This window comes from Scylla paramamosain, chromosome 42 (assembly GCF_035594125.1).
Source record: "Scylla paramamosain isolate STU-SP2022 chromosome 42, ASM3559412v1, whole genome shotgun sequence".
NCBI lineage: Eukaryota > Metazoa > Arthropoda > Malacostraca > Decapoda > Portunidae > Scylla > Scylla paramamosain.
The window spans coordinates 8,219,727-8,235,006 of NC_087192.1; the positions used below are offsets into that span (position 1 = coordinate 8,219,727).

Below are 15,280 nucleotides of genomic sequence, written 5' to 3' on the forward strand. Positions count from 1 at the left end.
TAAAGAAATATGTAAGCATAGAGCATAAAACTATTAATAAACTAAACCATAATATACATTTCATTAATATTAATGGGAAAAAACATACACTATCAAAATATAAACCTTGGATAACAGAAAAAGAACAAAAACCAAGTTAAAGATAAGATATAGATATAAAACTTTACTTTTTTTTTCCTTTTTCTTTTTTTAGCAATCATTAAATAGCATATGGTGAGTTTGATTTTGTTGCTGATCACTTCCCAATCAGAAGTTACCCTCTGCATGAAGAATTGGTAATGTATTGTTAGGATTTTCTACAAGTTATTATCCAATAACACACAATTTGTACCATAGTTAATAAAGCACACACACACACACACACACACACACACACACACACACACACACACACACACACACACACACACATATATATATATATATATATATATATATATATATATATATATATATATATATATATATATATATATATATATATATATATATATATATATATATATATATATAAACACACACACACACACACACACACACACACACACACACACACACACACACACACACACACACACACACACACACACACTGTCATGCCCACCACTTTGGTTTAGTGACCTACTTTGAACAATTTATGCAAATTTCATATTTTTATAATTTTCTCTAATTTTAAACCATTCCAAATATCACATGGTTGTATCTGAGGTGTGTGTGTGTGTGTGTGTGTGTGTGTGTGTGTGTGTGTGTGTGTGTGTGTGTGTGTGTGTGTGTGTGTGTGTGTGTGTGTGTGTGTGTGTGTGTGTGTGTGTGTGTGTGTACTAATATACAGTGTGCAAAAAAGTAAAGAGGGTGTCCCAGAATTAGTGGGAAAAGCACTCTGAAGTACTATTTGTGATTCACACCATAATACTGTGGCCAATTGTTGACATCATAATCATGCTTGGTATCTCAGTAGCTCCCTGACAACAGGCCAGCATGAGACTGATGCCTGCAAATGCTTCAGAGAAAACTATCCTCTTGTGGACATGTTTGTATACTCCTAAGAATAGTCTTCCATGATTTAATGGAGATTACTTTCTATATCTACAATAGTATGGTCAGCATAATCAATTGGAACAAAAAATATATTTTCCAGGTACATTATGACCATTGCAGGACTGAGATGCATTGGACATCTTTAATTACCTTTAAATATCTTATTTCCAATACAGAAAGTAAATAATTCTAATAACACACCTTGTCGGAGCTAAGTCCAACATATCATTTTGAAATTCATCGATGAATAATAATAACAATATCAAGCTTATGGCTACTGCCATTCACAAATCCTAACATCACATTTCTATGGCTTTAGATTATGAAAAATTAACATATGGGATTAAAACTACAAAAATACAGAACTGCTCAACTCACTTTCACTTCTCTTTGTAATCTGATTCAAGTGTTTTCCTGTGTTCACCCTGTGCACCTCACACAAGTAAAGCAGGACAGTGAGTCCTTGCTACCTTGACTGACTATCTGTGCACTCCGTGGCCACCACTACATCAAAGTACATACAGTAAAATCCCTCTCATCCAGCATTCGAGTATCCGGCAGCTTCAAGTATCCGGCACATTTTTCCCGAACCTTAAAATCAATAAAAAATCAATGTGTACTCATAAAATCGATTAAAATTCCCGCGCGAGGCATACTTTGTCCCCTCGCCACCAAAGTGCACTGCTTTACGCCACCCGCGGCCCACTGCACTGTGTTTACTCAGTGACTCAATCCCGCGTGTGCACTGTTTATCGCCTGACGCCTTCATCATGCCTAAAGTTGTAGAAAAGAGGAAGCATGTTGTGCTTACACTTAAGCAGAAGGTAGACATTTGTCGACGATTAGAGAGAGGTGAAAGCAGACAGCAACTAATGGCGGAATATGGTGTGGGCTCATCAACTATTTACGACATTAAATCCCAAACAAAAAAGTTGCGGGATTACATGAAAGCCACCGACACCCCAAAGACAGCGGAAAATCGTCACACACTGCAGTATCATCGTGGTGAAATTATGGACAAAGTGTTATACGAGTGGTTCAGCTTGAAAAGATCAGAAGGAGTCACAATTACAGGCCCAATGCTACAACTGTGTGTTGGTGAGTGTGAGGTGGCAGTGCCGGTGGCAACGCGCGGCACGGCGATCAGCTGATCTTTGTTAAGGTTAGATGCGTGAGTGTAGGGTGGTGATTGTGGACATAATTTCACTTCTAATCAAGTATCCGGCATGTCGGCGGTCCCGTTGATGCAGGATAAGAGGGATTTTACTGTACTTCTGAAATTATTTTACTTTAGCAATGTTTACAAAATACTTGTGGATCAGCTAAATTCCAGTAAAACTATACATAAAGAAATGCAATGTGTCAGAAAACTTTAATAAATATTTTGGTGTAACATCAATAAATTAATCAAATTATATAAAAGCAGCATGCCCATTGTGTAGTGTAATCTTCATCAGATCAATTCTCCTAAGATGCACCTCTTTTTCACTATTGGAACATTCTAGTGCAAGTTCATGTACATAATACTACCTGTAAGTATGTCACCATCGTAACTAGTGTTAAATTTATTCATATAAAATCACATGACCTTGACAAACATCAAAATTTCATAACACAAAATATCCTAAAACTGAGAAACATTTGACATTTAAATATTACATAAATTTGATCATCCATTAAATTCAGTAGTATGTCTTCTCCTTAAACCTCCAAAAACCAATCAAGTTTCACTGTTGGAAGTGCATTTTTTTGTTATTTATACGAAATTTTCAAGAGCAACACATAATATTCCTTCAGCCCTCTTTGCGGATCCCTCATGTGTAGGCAAGTCTTAAATAGAAACACTAGTCATTCCATATATTACCAACACTTTCTTTTTGGACTTCATCTTAATGTTATGGAGCTCTCGATAAAAACTAATAAAATAAGAAGTTTCTTTCAGCAACTATCTGTAAGCATCTTCTGTATATTACTAAGAGCATTCAGTGTGTGTGTGTCCCTCTTAGTTTCTCACTTTCTAGGACACTGAAACTGAAATTGGGGATAAAACTATTGCTACTTGTTTTCCTATATTCTCAACTCAAAACTATTCCCTTCTTCAATTATAAGGTCAATGCCTTTCTCACTCTACTACTTTGCCAACTCATGGATAAGAATTAAAACCTAAAATCATCAAGAAAGCACAACATTCAACCTTCCACATCAAGAGATGTGTCTGCTATCAGACCACTTCAGCCTGCCACCCTTATCACTCAGTCTTGAAAAGGTTTCAAAACACTGAGATATTTTTTTCTCTCTCTCTTTTTCATGTTTGTATCCAATGGATATTTCAAATTTAGAATAACAACCCAAATTTTGTTATCAAGATTTAATTTAACTAATAAAAAGCTTGTAATTCAGAACTTCAATGAGGAAGAGTTCACTATGGAGGGACCTTACTGATGTGGAAAAGTTTTAAGCAAAAATGATGATCACTTCCAGTTTTACGTATTACAAAGTAACTTGAAAATATTTAGTGAATAAGCTATATATTCCCAGTAAATATTCCTTTAAACACATTAACTTACTTGCTTAAAACAATTTTCAAGTGTACAATTCTGAAATCTGCACTGATTCTCACTTCAAGCATCATTCTGCTCTTTTGGTCACACCATCAAAATCCTAATGCCCTATATCTCTGCAGGGCATCAGTTTGTTGCCTATGAGGACAACCAGGAATGCTATGGGATGTTGGTACTGCATCACACACAGATATTAAGGATTCATGCCAAGATTACAGTATTAGCATTTAACACAAGCCCATTAGTGCACACAGCTACAACAAACATTTTCAGAAAATTGGAATATATTTAAACAAGTATACCATCAAATGTATTAAAGTTCTCTTCTAAAATATTCCGTTTACAGAGAAGTATCACATAAACATATTTTCTGAACTGGTAATAATAAGAAAAGTTAAAATCAAGAACACCTTAAGTATAAAAAATTGATGCAATCATCATTTCCACGTTAAATGTAGTTACTTCATAAATGAAAAATCATTAATTCAATCCATCTTCAAGTGAGTTTCAAAGATTACACAGAATCATTCAAAACTATAACAAAATTAAATTAAACAAAATTAAACTATAAAACAAATTTTCACTCAAAGAATAAACCTCAATCATCAAGCATATTTCAAAAGCATAAATAGTATAGAGTTATGTACATTGTAATCTCTGGAAAGAAGGAAGTTACTTATAAGTAAGCATGTACTGACAATGCACAGACAGTGTGTGGTGCTCAAGGCTGCTGGGAATGTGGAGCCTTGAATGAAATATGATTCGGTGGCCTTTCATGATGATCTAATGGAAATGTTTTCTACTAATATTCTCCATTGCAAAGGTAAAGGTGCATGACCCTTGTAGGTTAGGAGTCCTGGGTCATGGTGTGTACCTCCTCTAGCTCTGTTGCTCATGTAATACATATGAGGACACACACACACACACACACACACACACACACACACACACACACACACACACACACACACACACACACACACACACACACACAGGAAAGAAAACCATAAAACGTCATGCCTTTAGAAATAAGATTCAGTGACCTCCAAAAAGAAAATGTTCTTGTTGATCCCTAGATGTATACAAAAATATTCTGAATGAATATTACTCTGTAACATAGTATGTATATAAAATCAAGCTGAGGTAAAATTTCACCACCATGTGTGACATTCTCCTGAAAAAAATAAGCTGCAATACTGTTTACTAACAATTATAAGGAAGAAAGACAAGCTAATAAATTAGTATATAATATATTCTTTATAAAAATAAGTGTACCAAACAACTATGACATGATAACAACAGATCAACTTTAATTGCACAATATTCCTTAAAGACCTCCAAGTGCAGTACAATTAATTGTGGGTGTAGACAAGGTAAGCAAAGTGACAATCAAAATTCTTAAATTTCTATCTCAAATCCATCCAGTAAGAGTGAAGGGTTGTGTCAGGGTACAACTGTGTGAGGCACAGAGTTGCCATATTATACCCTTTGTTTTTACCCACAATATGAATAAAATCATATGATGTGTATTGAAGCATAAATGCTACACTTACTAATACAAAAATGCTTAAAAAAGACTGCAATGAACAGATTTGCATGATGTGGTAAGTCACTCCAAGTCATGAAGCAAGTATACTCTTCCTAAAAACTCAACAACATATGGTTTCTTACACTTAGTTGTCTATGACTCTGATGTTTATAAAGCAGGATTCTTTATCATAATTAAGATAGCTGAATTTTTCTTGTCAGGTGATACTAAAATGGAAGACAACATTCTATTACTACTGCCAAGGAGCTTGGTACTCCAGAGTGCACCGCAACTGCCTATACCACAAGGTGGTGTGAAAATTATCATATACACATAGGGACTGAAGAAACTAATCCAGAAATGGCAGCTGGTAAAAGTGACTCAGAAACTTGGTAAAATATACACTTTTTCTATTTTTTCTCACTTGTGATAAATTCATTGAAGAAATGCCTACATCTTAATGAAACTTGTTAACAACAGCGGTCAATAAGTACTAACTATGTTTGTAAATTATTGAGGTTCACTGGTTTCTACCCATATTTCTATAATCCTTTCTCAATCTCATAAAAGCAAGATATAGTAATTCAATATATATTTCTGTATAAAAGTGCTGTGCATAAGTCCCCCATTTATCATTTTTGGAGTTTGCTGAGAATGTGCTTAGATATACAAATTTACTTCACCATAAATCTATTTCTCATGCCAAATGGTAGGCATAGTAACTATGAGGAATATATGGCCATCAAACCTCTTCCACAACTGAAGGAAGATAGGACGACTGACACCACAGAAAAACGGAAATAAATTCTGTGAATTTAATTCCAATGTGGGAATACCCACAACAGAAGAGAATTACTTGTAATGGCAAGCTAAGCAACTAAGGCCACATAGCTCCCAACATCTCTGTGGATTCGAACCTATGACATGCGCACCAAAGTACAGGGCCATAGCCCACTATAACACGATGACCGCAACTGACTCCACAATAACCCAAACAAAATCATGGCAAAACTTATGAAGACTGGCTTATCTGAAATCAATAATCCAATTGCATGATTCCAGTGCAGATAATTACCAAATTGACTGCTGTCTCAAACCATTCTAGTCCATCATGTTTAGTACTGAATGGATCTATCCTGAGGATGCCAAGTGCACAAGATGTACCCATACAGACAGCTCAGACAACTATGGAACAAGAAAGAGTCACATTTCCTGAGGTCTTACATAAAACTGCTACACCATCTCATCAACTTTTGAAGAGCCCACAGTTTTAGGACTATCACGAAGTACCCAAAGTCTAGATAATCTATAAAACAATGATAATATCCTTAATGTTAGAATTTCTAGACAGGACTCATGATGAATATGAAGGGAGTGTCAGTTGGGGATGAGCAAATGGTTCAGTTATCCACTTATAAAGTTACAACTAACACTGATTTGTTGCATTACAGTACACCATGGTCTCACAATATGCAATTTCAGAACATATGAAAGTGCATATATTCCAATGTCCTACGTATGATTACATTTCTTTGTATGCAATAAGAAATCACCTTATGCAATTTATATGGAGGCCAATGGAATATCCTGCACAGTGTGTGTGTCTGGTGAAGTAGGAATATAGAGGAGAGCTGATCCGTAGCCAGTTGCTGTCATGTGTTATATAAATTTACAAGCTTTAGTACAAGTACCTTTTGCATAGTATACTAAATAGGGAGATAGCTGGTGTATTGTTTCTGTAATGAAACACACACACACATATCAAATATACCTATCCCCCTCCTTCAAAGATCTCTCCTTTTCCAGACAGGTAACTCCCACCTCACATCTTTTTGTCACTCATCTTAGTGAGTACAGTTTCTCAATTTTTCAGTCTTCTCACTGAATTCAATATGACATTACTATTGAGTTACATTGTTGGTTTAGTGCATTCTTATCATGAAAGAGTTAAGTAATTAAGATCTTGGATTTTAAGAAAGAAAAGGGACTCATGAAATTAAATGTAACATTTGATTAATTATTCAAAATATGAGACTTCTCATTGGGCCTACCTTTCTTCATATTATATAATTCTTGCATATACTGAGACCACAGTGAGATCTACCAAGTTTTTTTTTTTCCTTTTTCATTTTTTACCACAAATTGGTGGAGCCTGAATTACTGGTGCTCGTGACAGAAGCTCATGCAGAGAAAGGACTGGTTACTTGATCCATTTAGCTCAGTGACTGATACAAATTCATTCTTCTAATGGTTAGCAATAATCTATACTTACCACACATGGTACTTTACTTTCCAGCAGTGTGTGAATGATCATTCTCCTTGGCTACTTACATTTGATTAGTAAACTATTCCATTAAACCATTTGCTCCCTTAGATTCTTATCTTGCTCCTGCCAAGGACTAGCTCAAACAAGTGTTTTGTCTGCCTTTGTCCAATGTATAACAGAGGCACAAGCTTAAGCAGCATAAGTGAGAAATACCAACAATGAAAGAAAAACTGCAAAGCAGCACTACTACAGTATATATCTGTATAAAATTATCACAGTTCACCAAACTTTTCAAAATTGATACACTAATTACATAGATAAATACATAAAATCACATCAAACACTCACCCTATGAAAGGCATTTCTTGAGAGTGCAGAAATCAGAGATACTTCTTTTCATAGGAAGAAAAATCAAGTGCTCAGAGGTTAAAAACATCATTACTCATTGAAATAGTACACAGCACAACTGCAGATACATTGAAAAAAATAAATAAATAAAAAATAAAATAAAATAAATATTAGTTCAGGTAAAATATGGTAAAATTTGATTCAGTGGCAAAAATACCTATATTTCTCTAGGAAATGAATGTGGCACCATCATATACATGCATAAATATGCATAAATCAAAATTTTTAATAATAATAATAATAATAATAATAATAATAATAATAATAATAATAATAATAATAATAATAATAATAATATTAATATTAATAAACAAATAAATTAATAATAATAATAATAATAATAATAATAATAATAATAATAATAATAATAATAATAATAATAATATACCAGGCAGATATTCCCACAGCAGGGGAGGGCTGAGGTTAAATAATATTTGGACCTCAATAATAACTATGGTGTGTGTGTGTGTGTGCGTGTGTCTGTGTGTGTGTGTGTGTGTGTGTGTTAGCAGTAATAACAATAATTAAATTGCCCATAGCTTAAGTCAGAAAATAATTGGACGATGTTACACTGTTAAACAATATATATATATATATATATATATATATATATATATATATATATATATATATATATATATATATATATATATATATATATATATATATATATATGAGAATATCATAAAGTTAAATATGCTCCAAACATTACATTTGTATCATTTACTGTGTGTGTGTGTGTGTGTGTGTGTGTGTGTGTGTGTGTGTGTGTGTGTGTGTGTGTGTGTGTGTGTGTGTGTGTGTGTGTGTGTGTGTGTGTGTGTGTGTGTGTGTGTGTGTGTGTGTGTGTGTGTGTGTGTGTGTGTGTGTGTGTTTTGAGAGCAAATTGGGAGGCTGGTCCTTTACTGCAGAATATGTGCAACCAAATGTTTTAAAGGAATGGAAATAAAAGATGACTGGCAGCTCTTTTGATTCTTCACGTTTCTTGCATTCCTGTTAAAGTTTCAATTTCTCTTTCCAACTGCATATACACAGCAGTCTGTTTGTATTTAGTAGTCAACTGTGTAATGCACAATAATAAATATTACCATAATGCTCAATCATTCTTCCATGTTTGAGTCAAGCATATACATATATTTTAAGAATGATTAAAGATTATTTGTTCAGAAATTTAATTTCATCCATTGCAAGAGCAATGGATGACTACCCAAAGTATTCTTGTTCAAAAGTACAAGTTATGTTTACACATCCATGGGAGCACTGGGGAATTTATCCTGATCAGTTGGGGTGAGGGTTAAACAAAGTGATAAGCTAAGAATATATATCCATGGATCAGATGTGTATATTCTTTTTTATTCCAAGTCCTTGAAACAACTTTAAGAAAGTCTGAGATATTCATTATTTGGTATTTCATTCATGCACTGTACACTTCTGCAATGAAATCAGGCAGCTCATTAAAACCACTTACTTCATTTGTTCATCTTAAGTCATTTTCTTGCTATTGCTTATGTATGAAAGCATATAAAGATGGCAATGTGACAGCCCACCCAAACAACAATGCTACTGCCTGCAAAATCATTAAGACAAAGAGTGATCTGTAAACAGTGTCAGGCATCACATGTATATCTTTGCTTCCAGGCATTTTTATCCGCTTTTGAGGGATACATTCTAATCAGCTACAGGAAATCAACACAGATGTATCTTCAATAGACAGCAACACCAGACCAGAATGATACAAGACATAATGATGATGATCTTAAGATAGGAAACACTTGAGATAGAACAAACTTTCCTGTGTGCCAGATGGACAAGATACAGAGTATCCACAGGCTGACGGATGGGTGGTTTGAGTTCAGATCCTGGAGAAGTGGTCTGACAGAAATGACACTTTTGTGCTAATTACCTTAATGAAGAATGACAGACTTGCCTGACTTCTTGACTTCATTCAGTAATTACAATATAATACTTGTCCTTCATTTGCTTCACCAATAAAAGCAAGCATCTCATTATGGTAGACTTCCCACAAGGAATTACAGACAATATATAATTTTCAGTAAAGTTTCATATAGCATATCCAATTCATGATGGGTATTCCCCATAATGTTAAAGCTAATACCAGTCAACTTGCTCTATGGCATGGATCTATATCAATAAATATCACATGCTGAAACTAGTAAAAATACAATTAAATACAATTATTGAAAAATTACCCTATGCAACAAAACCTACAACTCTATCAGCCTCTCTGTGATTCACTCTAAAAACACAACCAAGAAGTGCACCTTGTTCCTATAAAACAATTACATAAAACATACTTTGCATCTTAAAAGTAAAATCAGTAGTGTTTCACTTAATACTTTCATAACTGATATCAGCAAGTATCTCTCATCACAATGTGAGGAACAGCTCTTAAAACTGAGATAACCATTTTTCCCAAACACATCACTGATTATGGAATAAAATATTCCTCAGGCTATGAGATAAACATCTGCCACATCCTCAATGCTTAACATCATCAGGCTATGGGATTAATATCTGGCTCATCATCATTGTCCACCATAATAATGTCTCCACTTCTAATAGTGAGGTGGCGGAGGGAAGGAAAACGGTCACACATACCAGAAAATAGACCAAATTTGCGATGCAGCACAATCAGGATGAGAATCACCAGCAAGAGGAAAACCGTGATACCCAGACCCAGTGCCAAGCCCAAGTGGTTCCCTGGTGGCTCTGTGGACAATAGACATATCTAAGAACATGCATCAAAATACAGATAACCTGCTGAAATAAAAAAAAGACTGAAACCATGAAGTATTCACTTTCAAATGTGTTCTGAGAGAGAGAGAGAGAGAGAGAGAGAGAGAGAGAGAGAGAGAGAGAGAGAGAGAGAGAGAGAGAGAGAGAGAGAGAGAGAGAGAGAGAGAGAGAGAGAGAGAGAGAGAGAGAGAGAGAGAGAGAGAGAGAGAGGTCTAAGGCACTGTCCTTCTATTCTCCAGTCAGTAGTTCAATCTGCCAGCCTGGCAGTGACCTCTCAATCTCACCTTCAGATAAATTTTTTTCAATATTTCTAAGTAGTGCTTACAAGAAGGCATGATACCTGCTCATCCTTGTCATATCTTTCATTTACCAAATGATGATGGGAATCCTGGGGATTCACAGATGCAATATTGCTTTGTTATGGAAGAAAAGGCTTGATTTCTGTGTATGAGTGGTAAACAGCACTGATGTTAGCTCAACTGTGGTTAAGTCCAGTTGTAGAAAGCCCTCTGGATGGTAAGGTTCTTTTGTCTGGAGACTCTTGTGGATGTAATGAGTCCCCCCTAGAGTCTCTCACTTGCCACAAATCCCTGAGTTGTTTGGCCACCGATGGGTGCTCCCATGATAGCGACCGTGAGCAGTAAGTATAATTACAAAGCTTTGTGTAGTAAACCTTCATTCATGATATTCATTATAAAGCTACCTAAGTTAATTTAAACTTGAAATAGAACAAATGAATACAATTCTAAGAAGGTTCCAGTTGGATTTATTAACCACCATACAAATTTAATCCTAAAACTTGATTGCTAGTCATAAAAATTCACTGAAAATGGATAGGCAAATACAAAAACATGCTACAAAACTAACAGCATCATTACAACTCAACCCATTTAATATCTTAGTGCATTGGTGTAAGAGGAACAACATACCTGGTGGAGGCTTGGGGTATTCACATTTGCCTGTTGCTTCATTAACCTCAAAATGTGGCAAACACTCACATATTGCTGAAGTCTCATTCACTTGCACACATATTTCATTAGTTGAACATGGTGAAGGCTTATGGATGCCACAAGTCTGGAAAAAAAAAGAAATTTTTACCTTGCATATATTTTTTCTCACAAATATGGATCCTTGAAACATGTTCATAGATGAGTTTAAAATGTATACTTGGAGCTCCTTCCCAGCAGTCCAGCAACAATTACTTAACTTTGAGGAAACTTCCAAACTGGAGGATGTTCCTGTTCTTTGCCCTCTTCCTTACTCCCCTTATCATGAACATAATCAATGTCACCAAAGCATCAATTGAACCATTATGATCAAATTAATCTACACTATCATCAGAGATGAGTTTACCCAAGTACACATCAATAAATATTCACCACTATGATATAGCCAGATGAATGATTTTTTTGCCACATGGAAAATTTGTGTGATCAAAATGTTCTGAGACTACATTTATGAAAACTGAAAACTATACCTTATTCAATTTTCATCATCAGTCCCTCAAAGTAGCCATCTTGTGCAGCAATACAAAGTGTTTCTGCCTCAATAGCAACACCACAGATGTTCTGTTCTTCACTTCAATCATGGTCAACAATTTGCTCAGGATCTCATTGTTAAAACGGCTTGCCTTCATCTTGAACTTCACCTCAAAGAAGAGGAAGAAGTCACAGGGAATCAAATCCTGAGAGTACTGAGTGTGTAGGTGAAAAGTCCACACATGTTTTCTGTGGTGCGCACAGGCATATTGTCATGCTGAGATAACAAAGTGAATGTTTAGATTTAATGAGATAATTGCACTAAATTTTCCAAATGACCCACTGACAATGTTAGCAATTTCCTTGGCAGTGAATGGTGATTCCATGGTCATCACAAACAACTTCAATTTATAGGACATTTATGGGTTTTGTGCACAAGGAGGATTTCTAACTTCTTAGTGACAATCTGTCTCTTGAAGAAAGGTGCAACTTAAAACATATTGTTCAGTAGACTGTTTCAATGTCATAAGCCTGCTACATCATTCCAAGGATCTCTAATGCTGAGTTCCTGAAACAGAATCTGATTTTTTTGTTCTCCGTTCATTTTTCAGATTCATTGATATCTCAAATAAGCACATTAATCATATCGCAAAAACAAGCACAACACATCTCACTGAAGACTGCACAGCATCACTTGGCATGCTGACTTATGACACCAACTCCTTGCTCCTGCTGCTCCTACATGACTTGTTAGCAACAGAAACAATCTTCAAACTCTTTGATCAAATCCTAATCTAAGTAATAGTTTTCGTGAAACCTTTGTGTGCCACACTGCAGAGGATCAGCTGGGCCAAGGGAGGGCAGTGCTAAGAGTCAGTGAGTGGGTGTGATTATGCTATGGCTGTGGCCGAGTTGTGTGGCAGGAGTGGTCTTGACTGTTATCTGATGCATCCTTGTCACTTCATAAAATCACAAATAAAGCAATTGATGGGTGTCATAATAAATGCATGCATGGAATGTGCATTTAATTTTAACTGCTACAATTTCTAATTACTTGTGTTACTTCTGTGGCATGTTCCCTCCAAGGCAATCTCAACTCAAAACTGGAGAATAAATACAAGTGAAATTGAAAAATGACATGACAGAAGGAAAATACTGAAGAAATTCACTGAATGTAGCAGTACTATAATACAACAGTACTTTTAACAGTCTGCGGTGTCATCCTTGTCATGGCTCCACTCATCCCCTCCCCCGCCCCCCCAACATCCGCTCCTGAGGAATGGAATAATACATGTAATGTCATGGCAAGCCTGATCATGGAGCGTCTCTTACCTCTCCTACAATAGACGAAGAAGGCACGAAATGTACAAAAATAATGATGAACAAGTAGTACAAGCAGACTCCCCCTGGCACTCTGCGGAGGGTCATTCTGGCAGTGCTTGACCAATGCCACGCGTCCTCCAGCCAGAATCTCTTCATGTCTCGAGTCCCTCCTCTGCTCCACAGTCCGGCCACGAGACAGGCCTATCAAGGGGACGACAGGCCTATCACAGAAGCGACACGCACAGTGGCGTCATGGAATTATTTGTCAGCGGATGTGAGAGGTTTCGGCGACACTCCAGACCTCGGTGATCTAACTCTGTGTGAGAGATAACTCGGATTCTATCTTTATGAATTAAATGTTACATAAATAAAAATCATTCAAGGAAAATCATTGGGGATTTCCTCGCTTTCATTTCAGAAATCTGAAAAAAAAGAAATGCTGGTCAGTTATGATTGAAAAAAAAAATGAGACGAATACTCGTACAAGTATTTACTATAGTACTGCAATATTCTGATAGGAGTAAATAAAGGTAACATGAGGAAATCGTGACTACAGAATCTGTAAAAAGAAAGACCAAGAAGAGAGAGGTAACGTTAGAAAGACATTTAAATTGCACAAAGCGAAATCCTCGCTCTGAATCATCACCTGCCAGACTTGCCAGTAAACATAAATGGCTATATGCATTACGATCATCATAATTTCAAGGGCGGTTCAGGGCACCATCACGGCGTGAGGATCAGGTTGAGGAAAGGTGCCCCAGGCCTTACATGACACCACTCCATAAAAGCTTAATAAATAAATGAGTTAAACATGTGACCCAGTCTACATTCCACGCAATACACGTTCAGGACGTGCACTGCATTCACCTAACACACACTCATCGAACAACCACGCCTCCGTCAGTGTGCGTCAGCCAATTTTTTGTCATGTCAGTATACTATAGGTATTAGTCTTTTTTCTAAGAGTAAAGTCATGGACATGACCTATATTAAAAGCTACGAATTAAGAATCTTAATTTATTTAACTAAAAAAAAAATATCCTAAAATTAACATTATCAACAGTGGCGCTCCACATGATTGTCTTATCATGCACTGTAAGTTTTGTTATTCATAAACTATCTTCAGTCAAAGCGTTTTTACGCTAATTACTACTATGCATTTCTCAACGTCATTTGCCAATCAGCAAACAAATAAATCACACGCAGAATTTACACACCGCCTACTCCATTACTTCAGGAATTTCAAATGAGGCAGGTAAACCTTGCCTCAAATACTCACTTCCTTCTTTTATCCACTCGACACAACCTTTCAGACAATTATTACCTCTTCTTCAGTTATCTTTCTTTTCTTGACTGAATGTACTTAGAATGACCTTCACTAAAAATCTCAACTAGAAATTATACATATCTTCTCCGTTAAGTTGGGTATTCTCTCCACTGTCTTTATTTTCTTACGCAGTCAACGTTAAGACAGTCATGTTTCGGTACTATCTTTTACGACTTCTGCTTCTCTGAATTTGATAACTGCACTTCCCGCTATTTTTTTTTTTGTGCATTTATTTATATATCCATCTATTAATTCATTCGTTCATTCTTTTTGTGTCCTTGGTCGATCCCCTACACACGTAAAAACATAATAATAATTTTTTTTTCGCCTTTTTTACCAGTTGTGCATTTTTGTATGTGAGTATACGAGTAGGTATATGGTTAAACAGCAACATCACCCTGAGCGAGTTTAATGTCAGAGAAAAGGTTGAGAGTCACTGCTCTAGGCTCGGGTTGTAAGGGAAAGATAACTGATCCTCGGTGGTTTGGCTTGCACAAGGATGATACGTACGTTCCTTGCCTCAGCACGAAGGTCAGTCACCCAATGGCTGAACTAATTTAACCTCTTGCCGCTCCGTAATGGACCCATCCCCTT

The 15,280-nt window shown here is 36.0% G+C and overlaps 1 protein-coding gene across 1 annotated transcript; it reads right to left on the bottom strand.

Annotated features, from left to right (window-relative positions):
* Window positions 1–717: 717 nt before the first annotated feature.
* Window positions 718–13,669, bottom strand: LOC135093272 (uncharacterized). The gene is made up of 3 exons (XM_063992374.1): window positions 13,369–13,669; window positions 11,488–11,632; window positions 718–10,531 (listed from the first exon to the last, which is right to left on the bottom strand). The coding sequence occupies exons 1-3, from the start codon at window positions 13,513–13,515 to the stop codon at window positions 10,317–10,319; spliced, it is 507 nt and encodes a 168-aa protein (XP_063848444.1). The 5' UTR covers window positions 13,516–13,669; the 3' UTR covers window positions 718–10,316.
* Window positions 13,670–15,280: the final 1,611 nt, after the last annotated feature.

Excerpts from the sequence above, each read along its gene's own strand:
- LOC135093272 (XM_063992374.1), bottom strand. The coding sequence starts at position 13,515 with ATGAAGAGATTCTGGCTGGAGGACGCGTGGCATTGGTCAAGCACTGCC. Across the intron at positions 11,633-13,368 it reads CTTCGTCTATTGTAGGAGAG|ACTTGTGGCATCCATAAGCC; the intron begins GTAAGAGACGCT and ends TTTTTTTTCCAG. Across the intron at positions 10,532-11,487 it reads ATACCCCAAGCCTCCACCAG|AGCCACCAGGGAACCACTTG; the intron begins GTATGTTGTTCC and ends TATTGTCCACAG.